This window comes from Bombus affinis, chromosome 11 (assembly GCF_024516045.1).
Source record: "Bombus affinis isolate iyBomAffi1 chromosome 11, iyBomAffi1.2, whole genome shotgun sequence".
NCBI classification, from domain to species: domain Eukaryota; kingdom Metazoa; phylum Arthropoda; class Insecta; order Hymenoptera; family Apidae; genus Bombus; species Bombus affinis.
Window position 1 is genome coordinate 2,477,509 of NC_066354.1, and position 25,690 is coordinate 2,503,198.

General features: G+C 40.9%; 1 protein-coding gene across 5 annotated transcripts in view; it reads left to right on the forward strand.

Annotated features, from left to right (window-relative positions):
- LOC126922340 (homeobox protein homothorax) overlaps positions 1 to 25,690 on the forward strand; it is a 500,699-nt gene that overhangs the window by 467,991 nt on the left and 7,018 nt on the right. For 2 of the 5 annotated variants that reach the window (XM_050734824.1, XM_050734825.1), the window contains exon 13: positions 24,605 to 24,773. In XM_050734824.1, coding sequence (XP_050590781.1) covers positions 24,605 to 24,771 — 167 coding nt within the window. In that variant the 3' untranslated portion in view covers positions 24,772 to 24,773. Of the gene's footprint in view, positions 1 to 24,604; positions 24,774 to 25,690 lie in introns of those variants that run through there. The other 3 variants (XM_050734826.1, XM_050734829.1, XM_050734828.1) reach the window with 3 other exon arrangements.

Consider the following 25,690-nt stretch of genomic DNA (forward strand, 5'->3'; position numbering starts at 1 on the left):
ACACATCACAAAACACGAATTCTCTTCCTTAATTTTGCTTCACGAAATATTCTTCAATTTTTTTTTTAAGTAGCATTTCTTTAACCTAGAAATTTAATAATCAAGAATTTATTATTCGAAAGAAAAATGTTACATGAAATTAGACAACACGATGAAAATATAGGAGAACAATTTATTTTAGAAAATTTAGTTAGTAAGTATATAATTTACACTACATTCTCCAATATTTGGCGCAGAGTTTCTTTTAAAATAAATATTTAATATCCAAGCATTAGGTATTTAAAGTACCAAATGAAGGAAGTTCGTTGCGAAAATGCTTAAGAAAATTTAATTTTTATATTTCAGGAAATTTAAAGTTACATATTTTCTTACTTTTATATACTTTACTTTATACTTTATTTTATTTGTTTTCCACTACAATATTGTACTTTATTACAATTCTACTAATACTAAAATCCTGAAATATATATAAGTCCTGATTTTTATCTCTAATAAGGGAAAAGAAAAGTAGAAAAGAAAAGAAAATTCAACTCATATTGTAAATATAGAGGGTTAATAGCGTATTCGAAAATTTCCCTTGATACTCAAGCAGCGGCAAAGAGCAGCGAAACACGATAGGAGGAAGAAAGAAAAACAAGGAACCTCCGGTTTCCGGGCCGTGTAATCTGTAAAGACGTCGCGTTTACGAGGAGGGAATCACTTCGTTTGCAGTAAAAGGCGACAACAACGGTTACCTAGCCCGATATTGGGGATCGTGGAAGTAGCGTCGCTCTCTTCGTTCTGTGGACCTCTTCTCTAGGGGTTCAAGGGTTCGCCTAGTGATTCGGATGATGGCGGAGAGGGCTGTTTCGTGAGGGCCCTGGTCGGGCAAAAGGTGGATAACGTTTCGGATAACGTTCGGATAACGGCGGGATAATTGGTAGCGGTGATCAGACCGGGTTTTACGAGCAGTCAACATGGCTCTCACCCCTCGACTCAATCCCGAACCGCGTCTTTTTCGACCTTCCTCTCGTTACGTTTCTTTGTTTCGTCGTAGATGAGCTAACCTGCCGGCGATCGGGGTTGGTTCTCTCAGTTAAACGCTCGAAACGAGAGAGAATGCTCGATACAGCAAGTATTTTTACGACTGACTCGCTCATAAACACTCACTGAGTTACGGGTTGTTTGCTCCAACCCCGAGTTTGCCTTCTCGGAAGCTTTCTCCTATGTTTCGCAAGTGGGTTAGTTTGCTTGGATAGCATTACGAAATCGTTGGATTGTAGTTAAAATAGAAAAATCTGCTCATGACAAAATATAATGAAAATGATTCTTTTTGTGTCTATATTTCATACCATAAGCTTATCAAGCTTCTAGTATTTTTTTTTTTTTTTTTTTTTTTTTTTTTTTTTTGTAAAAGAATCATTGGTATCTTTGAGAAATTCTAAATTATTACATTATTATATCTGGAACTAAATTATTAATTAATATTTATTCAACTTATTCGCTCCTAAATTAAGAATGTTATTGGTAAAACATTTTATTATCTACTTTGAATGAAAAAGTCACTGTCGCCGTCAACAAATTCCAGAAAGCATTATACGATTTCATTCAAATCGAATATATTTCTCTCAAAATGAAAAGCCACGTCCGTTTATCGAGTCCTACTCTCCTAACTTGGGAATATCGCTGGCCAGCTAGGAGCATGTTACGCTAGCAAATCGCGACAGTTAGAGAGCGAGCATGCGTGCACCATCAGGGTAATTCCAGTTCGAGAAAGAGTGGTGGTAGAGGGAACTAACGAGCCGAAATGTCGCAGTCCGTATCAAGAGTAAAGTGGAAACCCGTGTACGGTTAGATTGTCATCCCGAGTCAATCCTGATCACGGGCCACTTCGCAACCCCTTTTCCTTTGCGTGTACCAACGTTTCTCTCAGTCTCTTCCCAAAGAGCTTTGCCTCTCGAATTGAAATTGATGTCGTTACACGTGAATTTTGCAGACCATTCGACCAAACACAGAGACCAGGAAGCTTCGACTCTTTTCTTGTGAAAGAAATATTCGCAAGATCACGTGCAATTCGCCCTCGTTCTCATCCATTTTTCTGATTCCTCCGGGATTCGATCCTGGCATCGTTCGTCCTCCCTCTTGGCTTCTGGACGATCAGCAGTCCATTAAACCTTAATAGCCGAAGCATTAGGCCCCTGGGCAGATTTTGCTCCAACGGAAACGAGATGAATGTGTCTTTCAAATGCTGCTGATCCCCCGTGGATCGTCCAACTTTCGAGCCTTCGTCGGTTTTCAACTTTAGTCGCTGGCTGAGACGTTTTATTTCCAAACCCCGAATCGAGAATTGTCTCTGCAATTTGCGTGGACGCTCTTCACTGTTCATTAATTATTTGCGGATCGAGATGGCTTTGATATGATTTGTATTTGTCGCGTTAGTTAACAGTAGTAATTCATATTTCTTTTTTTGATTGATATATCAAATACACTGATTATATCTCTATATGATTTACATTTTATATATCAATTCATTTTACGGATTACGGATTTAATAGGGTGGATTTATGTAAAATCTGTGTTTACAGGTAATAAGATGATTTTAATGCCTGTTTTCTTTCGTTTACTGTCTGTGTGAATATAGAGCGATACACTGTCTGTGTACTACTTACGTATTCTATTTCGTTTCTCTTTACGCTGTACATTATACACATAACAGGATGGATTTATATTATATTTGTGATATGTATTTGCAGATAATAAGATGGTTTTAATGCTTGTGTTTTTCCTTCTTATTTGTCGCTATAAATTAGTAGCTACCTTGCAACTGTTCGAAAGAATCGCTGCTCTGGTGCCCATTTATCTCCCACGTTCTTTTATCGGGGAATATTACGTCCGTCGTGGTAAAAGAATACTCGGAGCTGAGGGATGAACGTCGAGCTCGTTCGAATTATATTAGGCCAGATCGCTAATTCAGAACACGTTTCACGGCGACATGGCTGCAACATCTCCCCGGATGGGACGAGAGAAAGGTCTCGAAAGAGGTAGACTGTTGGCATCCTCCGCGTCGTCGCGCTTCTTCGTGTCGAGCTAATGACGCGCGTCGACTCGATCATCAATCATACTTTCATTACGCGAATCGCAGCTGCTCCGCATTGACTTCGCGTGGCCCGCGGCCCATTGTTATTATTCCCAGCTTCCATCCTCGTCGCGCAAACATTCTCGTTTCCTGGCTACGGCCACGTTCTTGCCCCGCGATAACGATGGAACCGGCGCAATCAGTGATTTCATGCTTCGCTTCTGCCTCGATAACGATTCATTGCAACGTGTGAATCCAGAGGGATAAAGCTGATGATGAAGATCGCGCGCGGTTCTTGTTCTAGTTTGGTTTGGTTGGAGGACTGATGATAATAAGGATGATTGGAGGATGCTCGTCGTGGCTGGCGATGGTTGGTTAAGATATTGATGAGCGGATACGGTTTGTCGGTTTTGCTGAGAACCGAGTTTGTATCGGAGTAATGGCGTTTTTCTTGGGCGTTTATGAAGACTCGGAGCATTCTGTGGTGAAAGTTAAACACTAGGTTGACAGATATGAATGGCTAGGAAATCGGTTATCCGCTTCAGTTAACCTGTTAGCCGGATCGTTCTTTAATTAGAAATTGCTGGACTTGTGGAGTTACAAGTTAGCAAACTAATCTTATTTAGATTGGTTTTAATCCTTATAAAAGACGATCCATCTCAAGAAATTGTTATGTCCAAGGGATGGGCTACCAAGTGATAAATTAAATTCTTCTCTGGTTAACAGGTTATTTATAGCTCTATTATTACACCTGCATATTTCACATAATTATGATATAATACATACATAGTAAATAGAATAAATACAACAGAACACAATAGCATACATACATAGTGAATAGAACAAATGTCATCTATGACAAAGTATCCCAATCAAAGTAATCCTTCGAGTAAATAATTCAAATCTGCTTATGGCGATTTTAAACTTCCTCTGATTGGAACCTTATTTCCCATCGCTAAACACAGCAGAAAAAGGCAATTTTCCAAGTAACAGGCTCTCATGCCCTTATACTCATTCGAGCAAGCAAATCCCCAACGCGTGTCTCTTTGATCGCAAGGAGGGTACAATATAAACCTAATAGAATCCGGATTCGGGGAGACACGGAGGCAGCTTGTACGTCGTAAAACGATGCGTCGTGGCTTTATACTTTATAGTTCGAGTGGCTGTTCGTCCGTGTATCGTGCTCACCATCGAATGGGGAAGGATTTAAAAGGGATCGCGGTTTTACGGTTGGTATTAGGAGGGCGGTAGCGTTAAAACCGCACGAATGCCTTTACTGCCATAGCAGGCGTGCGTGAGCACGGCTAATTTTACACTAATTTCAAGCTACAGACTAGATCCGGACGATATCGCCGATGAACTCAGCCTGGACCACTTAATAACTTTAAGATCGCAGTAGAAATGAATGGTTTGCTGATTTCTTACACTAAGTGCCTTTTAGCTTTTTTGCAAGATTTTATCTCTTCCGTTGATGATGCTTGGAACGTACGATTTTCTGATGAATAAAAGGGAAATTGGACGTTTTATTCTTTCTATAAAGTGGATGGTTATTTAGTTTTGTAGCTACGAAAGGTTTTAAAGTTTAAGTATTTTATTATTTAGACCGAATTGTTGCGGTTGTAGGGGAAATTTCCTCTTTATTAGTTATTGATAATAGGAACATCTTTTCTAATATTCCTATAAAGAAGGTGTAGTATACTGACATTTAATGTCAGTTTCATCAGTTTCGTCAGTATATATATATACGTAAAGATTGAAAGTCGGATGAAGTCATAACTAATTGTAAGCGATGTTCCGCGATAAATGGGAAATTTACGCGATTTAGGAAAATTTGACACGGAACATTTGAAGAAAGGCTCACTAAGTAACTTGTGTTTAGCAGCACGCCAGTCAGTGGTTCCTCTGGCAATAATTCTGGTTGCCTTCTCGCTTCTTAGAATCCATTCAATTTGTACGCGGGACAATGTATAATTTCTGCGTATCGACGTCGCTTTATGATCCAGGAAAGCCGCGTGTTTTTGGAACGCGGCCGCCAATTCCTATTAGTGAATTTTACGTTGCGTGCATCGTTCAAAAACAGAGACCTCCACCTCTGCTCCCTGCGCACTCCCTCCTAAAATATTACATTACACTTTCAAATCGGATGGTCAGTGTGTAAATTGAATTCGATTACGGGCCGTTACGGAATCAAAGCTCCACAATCTGCTGATTGGAACGTGTACCGGCGAAACGCGTGAAAACACCACCGATCATTCGTAATAAACTACCAACGTTTTCAAAAATCTGACGGCTATAGAAATGAGCGTGCAACGGTAACGAGATGTGTAAACCAACGTTCTTGCTGCTCTTAAAATATTCCACCAACGCTACAATATATTTCAGTTAGTAATAGCTAAAACAAAATAAATAAAATTGTAATAACTCATAGTATTTTATAATTGCGTAGTAAAAAATCTCAAATCTAATCCACTGGTGATTGATAAATTTAAAATAAATCTCACATACGTGATCTATGATCTTGTGGAAATAAATATCAAGCAATTTAGTTTCACGAGTGTTTCTCCAGATCACCTGAGATTTGTAACCCTTAACCATGAAATAATCGACTACACAAACCTTGCAACTCTTTATACCTAGAAACCTACACATTACGTAAATTGTTCAATTTGTTAAATACGTATTCTTTTATTATTAACTTTTCGCATCATAATTTACTTCATTCGTACTATCACAATTCACAAAAAGAATCTCGCGAGACAAAAATTTCCCTTGGTTTACTTCTAAGGAATTTGAAACTCAGTTCGATCATCTCCTCCTCGTTGAATGAAACGTTTATCGTTTTATAGGCACGGATAACTACTATGTTTCATAGTAGAATGTTTCTCGTGCGTTCTTTTACCTTTAGCCCAATAACCTGACGTCCCGACGCCAACGCGCGGACGACGCGCAAGCAACATAGCCAGAATCGTGGTCCCTTCGCGTGCTCGTGAAACGACGCAGTAAAAACGTAACAGCGGCCCCGAAGTACCGTAAAGCTGTGACCGTACGGTGCATTTCGTAACGATGCCGCGATAAAAGGCGTCGGCCAAGCTCGCGCGAACCTTCCAACGGTTGTTTCCCTTCGTTCCCGCTGTTGAACAAGCTGTTTCTGATAGCACAAAGTCGGTCGAGTGTTTTTCATCACCTACCTACGATTGGAATTCCAAGATTGGAGTTTTATGGTGACGATGATTAATTGCACCCTTTGTAAACTAGGGTGCTACTAATCGAAAGAAAAAATTTCTTTCTTCTTTGAGTATTTCAAAGCTTTTAACGCAAGCCTTGATTAAAAGAACAACCTATTTGAGATTAAAATCTTGATAACCTGCAAGTTCTATGCTCTTAAATTTTTCAATTGAAGCGTTTGTAAAAGAAGGTAATATATGGAAGATTAGAATTTTGATAACTGACGAAGTCTTTATTTTCAAAATTTTCAATATAATTATTGGCTAAAAGAGCAGTATATGGCTAAAAGCATGGTAATTAAGGGACTTTAGACATGAGCATTTGCTAAAAGAATAACGCTCTCTGAAATTTTGGTCACTCAAAAAATGTTTGTTTTGAAAATTTTAGCTTCCAATATAAGTGTTTGCTAACGGGATTAGTTTTGAGAATCATGACGTTTCTAGAAACCTAGAATTCTTCTAGAATTGTATTCTCAACAATTAAGAAATTCTTTATTTTCAAAGATCTAAATAAAAAACATTAGACGATACAACAATGTTCCCACAACTAAAATCTTGGTAATTTGGATTGTCATTTCCGAAAGTTTTAATATCAAAAGGACGAAATTCTCAGTAATTCCAAGGATCTGCGTTCTCTAGTACCAGGAGAATCTCGATTTCCGGCCAGTCGTTCCCGACAAGCGCGATTTATCGCGAATCGCCTGCCACCGCAGTCTCAATAAACATGGCCGGACCCGCGTTCGATTTTACGAGACGCATTCGATTTACGCGTACCGAGAAACGATGGCCAAGAAAAGGGCAAAGGAATCAGCGACTAGCCATGATGACTCAGTCGAAGATATCTTAATTGCCGGGTTTGCTTATTATTCTCAGCATTCGGTAGCCAAGGGTCAGCGCGAGAATATGGGAGTTCAGAGCCATAGATCACGGGGAAAGGTCGGCTTCGTGTCTACTGTCTTCCGTCTTTGTTCCACCAACCGTTCCAACCGAACGATTCCGTTCTTTCGTTTTTTCCACGACGTCTTCAGCTTCCTCTTTACGCTCACTTTCACAGAAGCTCGATTGTCGTTTACGATCGCCTGTTCGTTTTCCCATGCTGTCAGAGATCGACAAGCGAACGTCCGTGACCGTCGACTGTTAATAGCCGGTGTCCCTTCCAGGTTCGACACCGCAGCGCATCCGGCGATTAGTGTTTAATTGGCCGGCTTGTTTTTAATTCGACTGGTCGCATGCGTGCGACGTAATCGCGTTACGGCCTGATCCTAATCGGATAGGGTTGGTGCGGACGCTTTGGGTGGTTGATCGTTGGCTGGAGCGTGGTAGGATGTTTTTTGTTCGTGCAAGGTTTAAACGTTAAATATGCGAAAGTAATATTAATGTAAGATACTTTAATCTCTTGAGGGATGTACGTATATATGTACGTATATTTAATATCCTTTTAATTGCTTGATACTATTGCGAGACAGAAACTTTATGGTCACATTTCAGAGTGATAGTTTTGTAATATGTTCTAACGAATTAGCAGAAGAATAACAAATTCTTTCCCTTTTACAATTAGTATAAACTAAAAATGAGTGAATGATGATGAAATGAAAATTAATGTTTGAAATTTTAAGATCACAAGTCAATACAAATTAGAGAAGACATTTCTGTTATTCTACATAAATGCAGGATCCGTGGCGTCAAAAAATTATTTCAATTCTGATAGGAAAAAATTGAAACACGTACACAGAAAATTGCTCGATGTGACTTTGTTTGTTATATACCAAATTTACGCTCTCTTCAAAGTCCAGAGAAAATTCAACGAATATCAGTGGGATCTATCCACTGCATTAATCCCATCTCCTTACCTTCAGCCCCAAGAGCCGAACGATCGAAACGCCTTAACGAAACTTGTACGATCAAAGATTCTGCGTAGTTCATCGAATATTCGGATCGGTCCGCGAGAGCAGCCCCTTGCGAATCAGCTCGCGGACCATTCGTCACGCACTCGCTGAGAGGTCTCGGTTGATAACGCGCCCCCTGTCCCCTTCCTCTTATCGTTCCCCATTGCACGCGGAACGCTATCTAACCGATGTTGGAAAGAGAGAAGGTCCCTCGAAGCGGAGTCCAGTTTAGTCCGTCGCGCGCGTTCACTACATCCACTCCATCTCACTTGGCCGGCATCCCCTTCGGCCCGTCGCAACCCCCTCGGTCTCCTGGCACATTCGATTCCCCTTTTCTCGTCGTTCTTCCCGGCCTATCCTTCGTTCTCTCTCCTCTTCTCGTCCGGCCAGCGGATCGGCTGGCGTCGTCCCTTCCGCGCTGACCATCAATCAAGCTTGTCAATTTGTAATGGCGATTCTCTGTGTCCATCTCGGGAGAGCGGTCCAGACACCCCAGCCCACGCTCTCTATGTTCCCTTCTTCCGTCTCGTCTCTCTCTCCACCCCGTTCGGTGCGGTTCGATCTCCACGCCACTCTATATCTGGCTAACTCGTCGAGAAGGGGGATGGTGAAGAAGGTTCTCTTCTTTCTTTTCTTTATTTTCTTCTTTCTTTCGCTCTCTCTCTCTCTCTCTTCTCTTGCCCTCCCCCTCTCTCTCTTCTCTTCCCCTCCCTCTCTCTCTCTCTCATTCTCTTTTTCTCTCTTTTTGTCTCTTTCCGTTTTCTCTGTCGGTGGCTGGACACCAGCCCGCTGTAAACGTTCCTGCTGGCACTGATGGGATATCGGTAGATGGAGAAAAAGAGAAAGCCCCTTGGTCGTCGAATGTCCCCCTCACTTGCCTCGTGGTCCACCGGTGCGCTAAATAAAATGGATGTCCTAGGGTCGGGAATCGGGAGAAATTGCGAACACCCTGTACGTCACCCAAACCAACTCCCGAGAACGTCATCGGAAGCGCCGACGTTGACTACTTCGTGCTCTGATATAGACATCGTGGTAGATTTGAATTGGGCGAAAAATTGGGCGGTACGGTGTTTTGCTAACCCTTAATTAGTATGGTGGTCATTTTATTAAGTAGACCGTAATGGTATATAATAATGAGGAATATAGAAAACGTGGTACTTTGGTTAATTGTATTATGTGTGACGACTGATATTTTGTAAATTATCGCGGAAGTAATGATCGTTGGAGTTTCTCTTATATGAGAACAAAGATGATTTGAGTAAGACGTGTTACGATGAGTTTGCAGATATTTGTATAGATTTACATTTTTATGGACACAACTAAAGAAACGAGGTCTTAGCAAAGATTTACTTTATCTACCAAATATTATAACGAATATTATACTTTGAATATTTATTGTGAATTTTTATATCTTAAAATCTTCCATTTGCAATCCAGTCACCAATTCTATTTTTTAAAAACTTTATGCTCTTCGCGTATAATCTAAATGTATCCTGAGCCATCGTGCCTTAATAAAATTAACATCCTTTTATCCACGATATTCAGATAAACGTTTCTTGCGTCAACACGTTGTGTAACGAATTGTTTGACGAATAAGGAGCGATATTTCATTGTCTGCAGAGAACAACAATGGAAACCGAGGGGACAGTTAAAAGATCAAGGACAATTCTTGTCCTTCTGGACCATATAAGATCCTTTTTTTCTCTGCGTTTCGTGTCACGTAGACGTGATATAGAGTTACTTAGAGCGGCGATCCCTCGCGCATTACGGCCCCAACGTTTGAAAGGTGCTGGATACGGCTCCTTATACGACATACATCATACGTTAATTGAAATGGGGTGCATGAGCGCCAGTCGTCGAATACAAACGACCGACTTATAGAAATGTTATTATTTGCCGGAGGGTGAGTGGAACTGGGACACAACCAGCTTAGCCGGGGAAATTGCATCCGGTCGTATTAGAGTTTCGATCAACGCGCTCAGTTTTCAGTGGTTAAACGTAATATTGAGCCGACGGAGGTTGACCGTTCTGAATTATTCGATAAACTATCAATTTCTGAAATTTCTCTGCGTCTGTCGATATTAAGATGGAATCGATAGGTTGCCTTGATTCGAGCACATTGCACATCAGTTTCTCTGTAGATATCGTTAACGAAATTCTGTGTTACATTTAATCTGTTCTGAATAACAAACGAATGTCCATTGTATTTAATACTAAATCTCTGGAAGTGGGTAAAATAATTCTTAACTTTTCATAGTAATTTTACAGATTTGCTACAGTTCTTTTTTATACATCAATATATAGCGCTGTATTTGTATGTATAACGTCATATTAAAGCTGCCGGAATGGTTAAAACCATCCATTTTTAATTTCTTATAAAAATTTAATAGATTTGATACAACACATTTTTCAGGATCACTCTTAAATCTTTATAAAATATGTAGATTAAAGCTTGTCTCTCTTATATTACGTATTTCATCATATATGTTTCATCTCAACCGAATACGAATCTTATATTTCAGTCGTCGGTAGTTTTAGAAACTTTTATCAGGCTGTCTAAATATCCGAAATGACAAAAATAAAAGTCTATATTCACCTTCTCCGCAAGAATTCCTTCGAAAATACGCTAACCTTTACTCTTATCGTTAGATCGAAATACCTTTTGTCCGTAAATCGTTTCATCGGCTAATAACGCAGAGCTACTGATACCGCATTCTGAACACGCGGTTACCCCGTCGAATACAACGCGTCGACTAATTTCCTCCAGCGAAATCCGTGTCCACGTAAACGAGCCAAGAGGTCCATTTTGTTACCGGTTACGTTACGTGTATAAACCGGCGCTGGGGTGGCTCCTCGAGCACGGAAATGAAGTCTTGGACGGTCACGATCGCTATGAAAAGATAAGGTCCGAGTTCTCGGGGGCGCTGGACACCGCCCTCGCTTCGTCCTCTCCCATTCCATTCGCCGCCACCCCCTTGCCATCCACCTCTGCTTTCCCCCGTCTACCGTCCCATTCTCGTCTCTTCCAACTAGATTTTTCATGCCGTGGATCGCGTCCGGTGTATCAAACCCGTACCTAGAACGTTCTGACCGTGGCTACTACGTATCACGGAGGGTGGACCTATCTTATCGGCGTAGCCATAATGGTCTGTTCTATCTCATCTCGAGTCTCGTTGACCGTTTGCCCCCTAGACCACTTTCGCCATCAAGGCTCCGCCGCGGTAATGGCAAGCAGGAAGAAACCTGGCTCGCTTCGAGGGACAGGCAAGGGGCAGGGAGTGGTATCGTGAAAACGCATCGACGCCGTTCCTCGACTGTTAAGTCGCTCTATCGTCCATCGGGCCGTTTTTTGATTCCACGACATGAGATCGACGCGTCATCTCGCTTCTTTTCTCATTCAGTTGTGTGTTAGTCTATGCGTGAATTTTCTATCTTTTTTTTTTTTTTTTTTTGATTAGAAGAAATATTATCGGTTTTATCTCTTACTTCTGTTGCTGTAATTGTTTCCAATGAAAAAAATAGAATTAGTCTTGCTTTTTATCTTGCAACGAATATTTGGTAGTATATAAAATGAATTAATTCCTAGTTTAAAATTAATCGATATAGTGAATTGTGAAAGTGAAATTGAATAATTGAAAAATGTAATTTTATTCATATGGCATCCTTCTGACGAAAGTCTAGATTTAGATATCATTAGAAAGTATAAATAACAAAAAGCTAGGCATCTTTAACATGCAGTAGTTCATCGTAGTATCAACGATTAGTAGTATCGTGTATTATTTTTCAGTAGTTTAAGAAACTTATAACATCAGAAGGACAGAAACTTCTTGACCAATCTTTTCAAACAAAGTCACTTTAAAAGATCGTCTCATCTCTTGGTCGGTGAACTTCATTTAACAATATAAAGTGCAATGATTATAAGTAAATAGGTGCCTAGAAATAGTTGCATTATACTATTCCACTACCTTAATATCTCACTGCCTTCTATCATATCTCGATCACTCAATTTAAAACATCTGCAACTCCTAGTAAAGAGTATATTTTAAAATATTCTCTAATAATTCATCAAGCTCTGCCTCAACTTGGCCCGCACGCTCTCACCGAAATAAAATGCTCAGATCAATAACCTCCAACGAAGAAATTAAACTTTACACCCATCAATATTCTTCGACCATCAAACAGACACATGCGAGAGCACTCAGTCCCTTAAAGAATACAAAGAACAAGCAGCCACAGATTACAGCGAGGAAGCCGAGCGTCGAAGCAAAGTTCACTCGGGCCGGGGAGTTACTTCGCGACATTTAAACGACCAGCCAGCCGCTGCTCGGCTTATTTATGTCCGTCGTAAGGAGAGACACTTCCGACGTTTGTGGCTCTCATAACCTCCGTTTATTGACACTGTTAAGAATGCTCTCTGTAATCCAGCGGTCGGGGTGCCCCCGACGGGGCTGTTGCATCCGCTGGCCTCGTTAAAATCGTAATTCCTCGTCCACCTTTAGCCGTGCATTATTATTTCAATGCCTCCGCTTCGTCTCTTACCGTACGATGGGTGGAATTGAAAGGAATCGCAGGATGACGTTCGCTCTCCAGACGCTTGATTAATCGAGGCCCGAGCAAGGTGCCGAGTGATGCGTCTTTCTGTTTGCTGACGTCCACTTTGATTCCCCGCGGGACTCCTAATAAATATTCAGAGGGAGAGACGATACCTTCGATTGACGTTAAAAAGCGCTTTTAAGGAATTCTCGTTTCGTGTGGACGTCGAATTACATACGTTCTTATATTCCGTTTAAATACGCCAACAAGTTACAGACAAACTATCTATGATTTGCTGGCTCACAATTAAATACCAAATATCGAAGGTCTTTAATGATAGAACGATCAGTAAAATAAGTAACTTGCTAGCTCCTACGCTCGATTCTACGTCTCCCTGGGCTCTCTTCAACTTCAGTTTACGCATAAACCGTTTCCCATAAACGTAAAATAACGTTCGAGGAGGCCGAGTAAGTAGCTCTTGAAGAAACGGTCGCAAAATCCAACTTAACGATCCCGTTCCTTCACCAACGACGTCTCTCGATTTGCCATATGGCGTACTACGATAGCGACACGCGGGAATTTCAGAAACGTTTCTAATCTCCGAATTCGGGACGAGACGATCCACGGCGATATATCGTGCACATGTTAACTCGTCTATAGATCCCTGGGGCAGACAAAACAACGCGAAACTCGACAGCGTAGGTAGGTTCCCGTGCGCTGGTCCTCCTTAATTATCATAATTTATAGCCGATCGGTTAATTAAAATATCTAAATACCGTATAGGCCGCATAAGATCCGATAATATATATCCGAGTCAGGCGGTTGTCCTGCCGCCCCCTCGCTTCTCCTCCGTTTCGTACCTTATAAATATTAAATGTTTTATGGACCAGCAATACGCGTCTGCTCTTCCTTCTCCTTCGCCTTTCTCCTCGGCCCATACTGGCCGTTCGATCATTAATTATTTATCGCGTCAACTAAGGAGCCAGTCAGCCGCGAGCGCTCCACGGGTTTTATCGAATCGCCTCTCGGCGGATTTAGCGAATCTCGATCCGTCTGTGTCCGTTCGATAGAAATTTATGTGGACTCGTAACACACAGAGGGCGGAGGGTGAACGGTCGAGGGGTTGGAAAAAAAACACTGGAGGCTGAAGAACTGGGTTAAAATATGCCAACGCTCGACGGTCTGGAGTAGGGGGTAAATTAATTTCGGCTTGTCACGGGGAGGACATCCATAAATGCAGTAGCTTCTTTGCTACCCCGTCCCGCTTTCGTATACTTGTTCCTCCTCTTCCCATTCTCTCCCTTAGCCCCCTTCCTATCTTCCTTCTCTCTCCTTCATTCTTTAAGGAGATTGCTCTGCATCTTGTACGATAAAAATCTGTCTTGTAACGCTGGTTGCTTATGCATTCGTAAATAAGTACTTCGTTGAACGTTGCTCAAGGCAAATCGATACTGCTCTTCTCTCTGGTATACAGTATGTCTTCTTGTTTGCAAAAGCCTAGAGTTATTGCTCTTTTCTCTTGTGACGTTTTCGCGGATTAAATTTTTGTGAAGGAGTAAAAGCTTTGGTATAAAATAAATTGATAGGATGATATAATTTTCACTAGAATGCAATTAGATAAATGGAACGCTAGTAATTAGAATGTCATAAGTAAACTATTTTGTCTGTTATAATTCCCACTTTTAATAAAAATACCTCGGCGCCATTTATAATTTCTATTATTGTACACCTTATCTTACATTTAATCTTTTATTATATATCTGCTTTCGTATCCAGAGCGTTCTTACGTTCTGTAAAATATTTAAAAGTCGAACTAGAACTAGCATAGTAGTAGCGAAGTTTTATTTATTATATATCCTTATAACACATTAATTACTTAGCAAATAATTGAGATTGATATTTATATTTTTACATAAAGAAGCCGTATTTCATGAAATTTCATCGATACTTATTCCCATTGCCTGCCTACTCACTTTTATCTCCACTGTACTTTAAAGAATACTGCATTCAGAACTTCAGGATTAAACTTTGCGTGACTCCTACATTCAACAAAAAGAATTTCTGACAAATTCCGCTAAAGAACAATCTTCGGAATTTTCTAAAATACACAATTGCTATATTCTTTCTTCGAACGCGAAACATCATTGCTGAAAATACAGTTGTCGTTCGATTTTCGCTATGAAACGCGATCGAAGGGGCCGTTCGATGTTCCGAGGGCAAACAAAGGCTCGCGTGGTCTCGATTTCCCGAAGATTTGGTCGGTGTTACGGGATCTTCTAGTGCAACAGAACAGCCGGCTGGTCTCGATCGATGTCCGCCGCTGGATATCCGAGAGCAAGAGCGTAGGAAAGTACCGAAACGGCCGGGCGGGGTGCACGTTAGGAAAGGGAAGTTGCTTGCTGGAGACAGCGGAAGAAAAATAGCGGAAGTCATCGACCTCCAAGGGGCTATATATCAGAGGGCTGCAGGGGGAGCTTTGTGTGTGGCCGTTTCCACTCCGTGTACACGCTCGCCCCTCTCGCGTGGACGTTTCTGCACGTACGAGAGAAGAAAGAGGCGAAGTTAAAATGGACCAAAAGAAGGAAGAAGAAAACGTTCTTCTCGAGAGGAGAGAAAGAAAGACCGAGAAGAGGAGATGTTAACTGAAGAAAAGAAGAGTGAATCTAGGATAGTAGTCCTAGCATTTCATCATCGGAACGACAACGATGACCCGAGTTCGCCGTTCTACTCGATGTCGCCGACTCCTAGATTTATCTTAAATGAGACTCCCTCGGGGCTTAACTCGGCTTGGCAAGGCTAGGAAACTGCCGTGTACTCACGCTAGGGTATGTTTCTGATTGATTAAATTCCTGCAATTACGTCGTGTCGTATATCACACTGAACATCCCCCGGAGAGGTTGTTTTAAGTCCTACCAGGGAGTATTGTTTCGTCACTCAACAGGGTTCCTTCAGATAGTGTGACTTACTGAGAATAGAGCCGTTGCTTTTTGTATCTTGAATTTGAGGAAGGTCGCGATAGCCAATGATTCTAGGTACGGACTTTTTAACCTTCTAAATTCTATTTCGTTCGACTCTATTTTAACCGTAGAGATATGAAGAATAGTTTTAACACGTAAATTATATTCTTCCGTGTTACGTATGAATTTGGTAGAAATATACAAATGATATATAGATATCATAAATACGAAAATATAAATATATTATTGGCTACGAGAATATAAAAATTCATTGAAATTATGAGCAGGTTTCGAAAGTAACTTATATGGGATATGAATCAGTCGAGATGAAATGTCAAATGTCAGATAATTAATGTACGTGTTCTCTTCGGATCTTCCAACAAGCCTTTACGGTTCTCGCTCGTAATTTTGAATATTTGGAATTTTGATCGAATAAAATATTCAGTATCGTAAGAGATAAAGAACGGAAACCTTCAGTTGGCAAACATTTACCACGATATCCGACATGAATTACCGCGGGATCCGCGTTTTGATAATACGATATAAAGGCTGGCCGGGTAAGCGAGCCGTGACGATGTCAACCGGTTTCCGGAATTGTTTCCATTAGCCGTTTTAATCATACCATTTACGGATCTCATGTACGAGCCCGCAATGACATAGCGCCGCCGATTCGGCAGAAATTCATTGTGGAATCGTCACAATACACACTGGCCTCCGTGACATCGATATTATTCTCTCCTCGCCCGACGACATTATCTTCGATCGCCGTCGAAACGAACAATGCGCTAGGAAACGGTAGACGATACGACACGAGAGAAAAAGTGGGAGACGCCGTTACAGGAGAATAGATAGAAAGAGAGCGAAAAACAGAGAAAAAAATACAGCATGGATAGTCGAAGGGAAAGAGTGTTAGAAAGCGAGAGAGAGAGAGAGAAAGAGAGAGACGAAGAGTGGGAGAGAGCAGGCAGCAGGCGGATGAGTTATTAGATCCGGCGTATCCGGTATTGCGTCGCGGATGACCAATAGTTTCATCGAGGGATTGTTGAAGGTTCCGGAGCACATTTCCGGTTTCCGCTCCACGAATCACTCTTCCCTTTCCCTGTCTTCTTCTTATCCGTGTCTTGACTCCGCAACCTCTCGGAATTTGCTTGCCCGTGAACGACAAGGGCTGCATAAAGGGAGAGGGAGGATTTTGGCTCCCTCTGCTACCCACTAACCGTGACGATTTTCTCTCTTCCTCCTTTTATGGGACTCAAAGGTAGTTTGTCTCCCGATGTGTATTACTGTTCTAGCAAAACATTCTTGAGAGACCATTTTGGGTTTCAAATTGTTGATATTCTTAAATTTGGAGTACATGTTAGAAATGTATACCACGATGATATACGAAGTAACGTGATCTGTTTGCCACTTAGTATTAGAAACTAGAGACGTATATGCAGTATAACCTCATTTATCTGAATTCGTCGAAGGACAAATGGTTCGTGTAAGTAGATCATTCATATAGTAGAAAGATTTCAATGTCCTTCATTAACTATGACTTTTTGTCGATCAGGTTAGATAAAGAATACATATGACGTACACACTCTGTCATTTATTTCAAGTGCGTTAAATGACCAAATGTAATTTCATCGAATCTATTATTCGTATTTATCAGTGATTAACTACGTATTCTTGCAGAAAAAAGAAATTCTCACGACAATTTTCCACCACATAGAACGTTAGAATATGTCGGTAAGACATGGACAACTACTGCACCATATCTCAACTTTTCCAAGAAAACAGATCCATAGCACTAGTTGGGCTCGCAGTCGGTTCCCGTCGCTAATTAAGTCGTCAATTTCGGTAGGAGCTCACGGGGGGCGGGTCGAACTTGCCGGCTCCTTTAAATCTTGCCGGAAGTTCGTTACTAGACTCGGCCACGGCGTGAACTCCCCGGGAACTGATGCTTGTTACTTAGACTGCTCATATTTATCACGGTTCTCTGCTGGTTCTCCTCAGGCTCGGTGGCCGCCCTTCTTCCGCGGTTTTCACACCGCGTTCCGCCGGTAAAAGCCTCTGGCAAACTCCTAGCTGCCGCGCTCGCCCGGGTTATGCCCTCTCCGTGGCTGGAAACCGGGCAGGCTCTTCGAACTGGAACTCCGGCCGAAACTCACGGTGTCGCCGGGTAACTAAGTTCAGAAGCTCGGTTCGCCTCGGTTTCGTTCACCTTCCACCCCTTAACCCCTTCCCGCAAAAGGATTCCACGCTCGTCTTGGTTGCAGCCGGTCTCTCTAGGCTTCGACCTCTTACCACGGTTCCGTAGCTCCGGATCTACGTCTGAAACGCAAGCAGCCATCCAGCTGCTGGGCCGCAACCATAAGTTACTAATGTTGTTCCCGTGTTGGCGGGCGAACGCGCCACCGAGAAGGCACACCCCCCAACCCTTTCCTCCCTCTATACGCCCCCGCAAAACGGATTTCGAAGTTTTACCTCGTTTCCGAGGGGATTATCTTCGCCGGTATAATAGATACGCTTTAGTGGCTGCACGAAGGTGTCTTTCCGTGTTTTGCGGTTTGCTCCGGCACGCTGATCAGAGGTAATCGCGGACGAAACTTTGCGCGAGAGGAAATCTATCGCGTTGCGCTTGTGATGCGGCTGTTTGATCTAACTTTTACGAGTTGGTTGTGTTACGTGGCCGAGCAGTAGATTGTAGTTGTTCGTGCGGTTTCACAGTTTTCTAAATAACTAGAGACGTGGAATTTCTATGAAAATTTCCCTTTTGTATACTTTGTGTATTTGAAATATTATTGTGTAGGTGTAGTTTTGTAAAATTACGCTGAAATGAATATCAGACGTTCGATGAAACTTTCACGAGTTTCTTATTGTCTATATCCTTTAGGCAGGACTAAAAAAATGGATTGTGCATTTTAAATATCAAATGTATTCTGTCTATTTTCAGAAATTTTCTATTTTATCATTTATGTGTATATTACGAGCAGACTGGATGTTTATGCAAAATTTATACATTTTTATGATTATAAAATTCATGAATATAAGACGAATAGACCCTCGGTAGAGATATATTTTACCGTTTAAATATCGTAATGGCTACTACATTATAGACATTTTGTATAATTTTGCACATTATATATTCACCGCATTCATACATTCTCTACGATCTTACACCTTTATATATTCCATAAACACATAAACATCCGCAACGTAATGATAAGATTTTGAATTTTACCATCGCTAATTTTACTTCCAGCCTAATTTATGTCCATTAATTACAGCTTGTTTCTTGTAGCTTTTGACGATATTGATGTTAATTCGTAGATAACGATAGAGTAAACGTGTTTCTAGATAGTCAATCCTCATTTTTTTTTTTTTTTTTTTTTTTTTTTTTTGATTTCATCGAATTTCATCGACTCTCGATACATACGGCACGGGAACCGTCTCATAAATTTCGCCAGTCGTTTCTGCATCCGCAGTGGCTCACATAATTTATCATCGATTATAACGATGCACAGTTTAACGCGTCCTTATTAATCAATTCGCTGGCTATTTATTACGCGGCCGGCCAATTTGTAATCGTCGCTAATTCAGTCATTATTCAATTCTATAAATCGCCGGACGTCAAGGAAACGGAGTATTGGCACTTCCCTCGCGCGATCTTCGCTTTGAATAATCGGCCTCTCTTTAATTTCATAGATCTCTAATAAAATATAGTACCGAATATACATAATTTCATTCAGTCAATTATTGTTATATTAACAAAGTGATTACGTACCCAGATTTGTATGTTAAAGTGAGCGATCTGATAGAATTAAAAATGATACTGACTGAAAATCGTGTGAATATCTCAACAAGTGATCCGGACAATATACAATATATAGAAAGGGCGTAGAATTTCTGTCTAAAACACAATAAATCGAAAATGTAGAATAGAATCTTCCCTCTTGAAATCTCATTTTCCTATATAACTGCGGTGCGATTGAAAATTGGAGCAGTTTCGAATCATGAAAATCATGAATCATGAAAAGTAGAATAAGTTCGGTAATGACACTACATGTTACCAGTAGAACCGATATACATCTTTATTTATTTATTGAAATATTTTGCTTAATATTTGGAGATATTCACAATTATCACTAAAACCAGAATAAACATAATTCTAACGCCATTCGAAGATTCAAATTCTTGGCCTGAATCGTCTTGACCCTATAAACGACACAACAAAGTTTACTCCCAGACGCATCCTCGACATACTTTCTCGCAAGTTGCCGCGTCTGCAATTAACCTCCTCCTCCAGGAGGGTCTTTAAAATAAATGACCGGCCACCACGGTATTGCACTCGTAGTTTCGGTGTTAAACCCCTTCGAGGAGGGTCCGAAGCGTGCCTAGGCGAGAAACTTCGCGGATTTACGCGCGTTAGTAACACGCTTCGAGTTAAGTACGAGCTTTATTACGCTGCATCGAGTTTTTCCTCGTTACCAATGTGACCCTCTCGTGTCATTGGTCTATCGGTCCTCGAAGGCTTGCACGTCTCGAGCTAGAGGAAAGTTAACGCGGTATACACACTCGTGATGAAGGATCCTCGGTTAACGAACTCCCTCTACGACTGTGAAGTGCTATCTCCACGAGACTCAAAGGCGCTGTAAGAAGTGCCATTAAGGCGGCGATCATATCCTGCGATAGTTCGTCTTCATGTAGCACGATGAAAGGTACGAAAGCGTTCGAGATACTCTGGAATCTGATGACCTGGAGATACCATCGATCCTTTTGTTCTTGATTCGATAATGGTCGATAACGTGGTTTTTTAGGCTTCGTCATTTGAGCTACGATACGCCAAAATAGTGAGTTATACGAGATGTTCGAGGATATAAATTATTTAGGATAAAGTTGGACGATGTGGAATATCGTAATTGTATTTCATGGTGTCAGTACACCATAGTGTTAGTTCGTTTCTTTGTATCATTTTGCATCTGATTGTTTTTGTATGTAATTTATATTGTAATTCCTCTGACTTTACCATTATACGATCACTGTATCCCTATCCGTCTTTTATAATGGATCGGTGGGATGTCGAATCAGTAACATTGTTATTTACACTATCGAGCGAGTTTCCTTGGTTTCGTACAGATATTTCAATATCACGGTTAGTCTATAAAAGTGGTTCCTATCGCAATCATTTATGGATTTTACGCTAATACAATGACTCTATTTCGAAGTAACGGATCCGTATTTCAATATCATTCTGAATCATCGCGAGTTTAAAATCACGTTTCCATATGAAGTTCTTATCGACTACCATTACAAGACTGTAACTTTCAACAAAAACTTGGATCATAATCATCCACCCGAGACAAGTCATACGAGCATACCGATCGTTTTACAGCCTCTTACGCCTCATCCTACTCGAACAACGAGGAGAAAAACGAGAATTACAAGCTGAGATTGCAGCATCCGACAGGAGACGAGCGAACAAACGTTCGATTCGTTTTCCTGTGTGTGATCCCGCGGCGAAAAGGATCGGTAAGAGCCGTTTTCCACCAATCACGGGTGCATGGAACGATTATCACGAGTCCGATGAAACAAGAGGGTCCGAGAACGATTCCTTTGAGCGTCTTTCGCGTTGCCCACGAAGGCTGTCATGGAATGTAATCTCGCGTTATAGCCGCCACGATATTCCACTAACGAGGGACGCACGCTTGTAGTGTGATTAAACCGCGCTATAACGCAGCGGGGCGTCCCAGGACGTCCAGGACCGACCACAGTATAGGAAATTAAGGAGTCGGCCGCGCGGGAGGCGTTCGAAGAAATCGCGCACTCGAGGAATACGCCACTGTGCGCGTCAGCTTCTTGTCTTTTTCTCCGCCTGCAAATTGCATCGTTAAGCGCACTCGCGGAGTCTCTTCTCTCGATTATTCCTCGCGAAATCAGTCGCGAATCGAAAGTTACGTTCGCGTCGAGCCAAGACGAAGAAGAGGTGGAAAGAGTGTGCGTTTACTGGGAATGTGTTTGGTTGGTGTTACTGTGAAGTTGCTTGAATATGTTCTACAGGATCTATCGGATACCATGATTTTGTTATTTGTACTGGAATCTTTTGAGGAAGGATGTAAATTGGTTCAGAATACTGTACCTAATTTCTATTCAATCTAGGGAATTAAATTAAAATTAATTGAATAATGAAGGATGGTTTTGAAAGAGGGTGGCAAGAGCTTATATATGACATTTATTTGTGCAATATATTAGGTATTATTCCTACTTTTTATCTTCTCAAATATATATATGAAAGGAGATCATGTATGACACTTTACTGATTCGTTATAGAAAAGGGTTTTCTACATTTCAAAACAATTTCAAATTAAATGAGGGAGTGCCAGTAAGTGCTCAGTAGGTGATCCTACAAGTCATCTATCTCAAGCAAATTAAATTGCATTCTACTAGTTACTTAAAATTCTGACCATCTGTCTAAACCTTTCTACTACTTTGATTTAGTATAACTAACATATTTTCATAATATTTCTTGAAGAGCATACATTATCAAGAAGTGAACAAATTTATTTCAATATAGTAAATGAGAAACTTATTTTAATATAACAAATTGCTTTTCAACATCTTCGTCGCACTTAATAGCAACTTAACAGCAATTTCCAGCAGAAAATGGTATGCTGGTTCATCCAATAGTATTTTGGTTCTTTATTTCAATAAACAAACGGAGAGGGAATTGAGGTTACGATGAAATTATTTGCGTGCCATATTCGGTGTTCCCTCGTCAATACGCAATTCTTTGAGTTCCTCCGTGGGGTAGAACGAACGAATCTGGCGGAGTATGGAATTCGCGGCAGAAAAACACGCGTCCGGGAAAACGGAAGAGTCGTGGGATGGATAGAGAGTGGCGAGGCAAAGAAACATTCGCGATAACTGTGATTTACAGTACGGCCGCGAAGCAAATCGCGAGGAGTCTGTTTGCAGCGCGTCACGTCCTAGAATTGTTCGTTCCTTGAATAGTACAGAGATAAATATCGCACTTATTTGATTAATTATCAGTTGCGAAATTTGTATGAAAATTATTTTCCTTGCTGTAAGAGAATTTCCGGTAAAAATTTTGCGATTGCGTTTAAGGATATTAGCCTCTTTTCTTACAATTTTTTCAGTATCTACTTAAGCGGACATTTGATATTAACTACTATACCGTATAAAACGTAAAAATGCTGAAAAATTAGACATAATTATTATCTAGTGAGTCTTATTGAAAAATTGAAGCTACAGATTGAGTAAACGTTACGCTTTATTCTTCGAGAGGGAATAACTATCCATGTCACTATAATTAAGCGAATCCGACCTAAATAAAAATCAAAGTATCTCAAAGAACGCTTCGTACATGCAATAAACATGGCGCGTTGCAAAATCTGTTAATTTTATTGTTCTAAATACCGAACTTTCAAATTACAATACTCGTCAGCGAAGATGAAATAATTCCCCTTGAGATAAATCACGAGTTATTCGAAATTACTTTCGCATACAGCTATCCATCCAGATTATCGCAATCTCCAGCACCCAACACACCTCTTCTATATATATACCATCGCTATTTATCAACACGTGGAACAATTACTCGCATTCGCTGTAGTATTTTACCAAGAAACCAAGACTTAACGCAACAGCCTGACCCGCAGAAAGGATCTCGCAAAACGAGCTCGTATTCGACAGGCAATAAACGACCATACACGAGCAATATCGTTCCCTGGGAGATAGCCCGACCAGATTTGGCATAAGAAAGACTTAGAAGAGTGTTCGACAATGGCCGGCCTCCGGTACGAGATTTCGAGATGACGCCGCCACCGCTCTCTTTCTTCCTCTCGTCCCATTTGCTCTTCGTCTCACCGCGTATTGGTGCCCGAGGGTAGGACGCAATCAGTGGCCTTGATTTATCGCGGCAATATACATTAAGATACCGACATTAAAACTAGGGGAGCCTCCCGTGGATTCCTGCTCCATTACCGCTTACGAAAAGAGAGAGGTGCTGTCGTCGCGTCGACCGTTTCGATATACGAAGACGAAGATTGAATCCCCCGATGTCGAGTCCTGAGTGTATTGCTGGTGTCGCGTGCGTTTCCGGTTCGTACCTCTTTCCCGGTATTAGGGTTGCGTGTGGGATGGATCTTGTTTTAGATAGATGAATATATTGATATCCTGGAGGAAAATCCACCACTTTGGATATTCCCTATCTTTCGAACAGGGATGATGAGTTTTCCCAGGTGACATGAACGCGTCGATGTAGTCGATGTCACGAATATTCATTATCGTTTCAGTTCTTAAGCAAATTATCGTAGTTTTTCTTAAATAAAAATAGGGAATTAATTAAGTTTGAGTGAACCTTGCCGTGGACCTTCTGTATACTGTGCTGGAAATAACCATGAATATGGCAATTTAAATGTAGATTATTGCTTTCAAATGAAGATTTTGTTGCGTGAAAAATTTGCGGTAATTTATGGCAAGATGTGTAGTAATTCGGAATAGTTATCGAGATTTAGAATTGATCATTTAGAAGAAGCATATATAAAAGAGAATTCAAAGGTGGCAATCTGCAAAGGTGGAACTACTCTAATGAATGAATAAAAGATTCTAGCCACACATTAAAATAAAGGAAATGATATATCTTCGAGATTACGAGAATCCTAGTATCTTTGGTTCTTCCCTTCAATATCTAATATATCGCATCAACTGCTATTCCCTTATTATCCCCAAAATTAAAAAAGAAAAGAAGCAGAAACGTAAGTACGTGACATTGACTGAAAACGATACACAGCTCGTTGGATCGCATTTTTAAATTCACGAAAACGTCATTGGATTTACCGCAGGGAAGAAAACGGCAAGCGAATGACGGTTTCAAGGGATCCAACAAGCTTTTCCAATATCCCCTCGCCAATTATAGGACAGTGATCTAACCGTAGTAACGTGTAGTGTTTCCGCCATTGTCCGCAGGTCCGAGCGGGGCGTACAGTCCGGACGCGACGATGGGTTACATGATGGACGGACAGGCGGCGAGCATGATGCACCGGCCGCCCGGTGATCCCACCTTCCACAATCAGTACCATTACCCGCCAGAGTACTATGGACATCACTTATAAAGGTACGTGGGAAAGTAGTTCGGTCGGTTCCGTGTTGTACGTGCGACGTCGAACACGACACCGGCGGCTATCGTTGATTTGATAATCGAGTCGGTGACGAGCTCGATGACGATGGAAAGATTGATAGCCGGAAACGAAGATCGAACGGATGGTTAAATTGGTAAACGTTAATGAAAACCCGAATAAAGGGTTGAATTTGATGAAATACATGAAACATCGTTTTTATCATTTTGAAATTCTAAGTATTTCTTGGTATTATTGGTGGAAATGATATTGTGAGGTCGTGAATGGATCTCTTAACTCGTGAAAGGATTTTCAATTTCTTGGACTTTGCTTGTCTTTTTATATTATGTGACTACTTTTGTTATTGCGTTCGGTGTCATTTTTTGATTCCGTGACTCTGAAAGTTCCTGATTGAAGAAATTATGTATTAACTGGTTATATAGAAACAGACTGGTTGTAAGGAAATTCTTGAAAGCTTAAAACGGGAAAAGTCTTTCATCAAAACCGTACTACTTCCAATATTTCATCATGATTGAATGCTATTAAAGTTCACGATAAGATCTTCCATTCACTAATAATCCAATAAAAATTGTCCCATTTTTCAAGCACTTGTGAGAACATTTATTGACAAAAAGTAATTTACGACTAGATTAAAAATACGCGTTCTTATTTTTAAAAGATATAAACATATCGTACAGTTGAAACTAGGCTCTCATGTCTCTCAACAACCTCAAAGTACTTCAGCCCTGGAAGCACATCGATTCTACCTCCTAACAAATTTCACGGCCTTATCGCCTCTTTTCCACCAATTACGAGCAGAAGACTTGTACAAATCATAGATTTTCGTACTATTTCAAATTACCGTTCAGTCAGTCTTGAAAACTTCCGGATATAACAATCAAGTCAGTAATCAAAC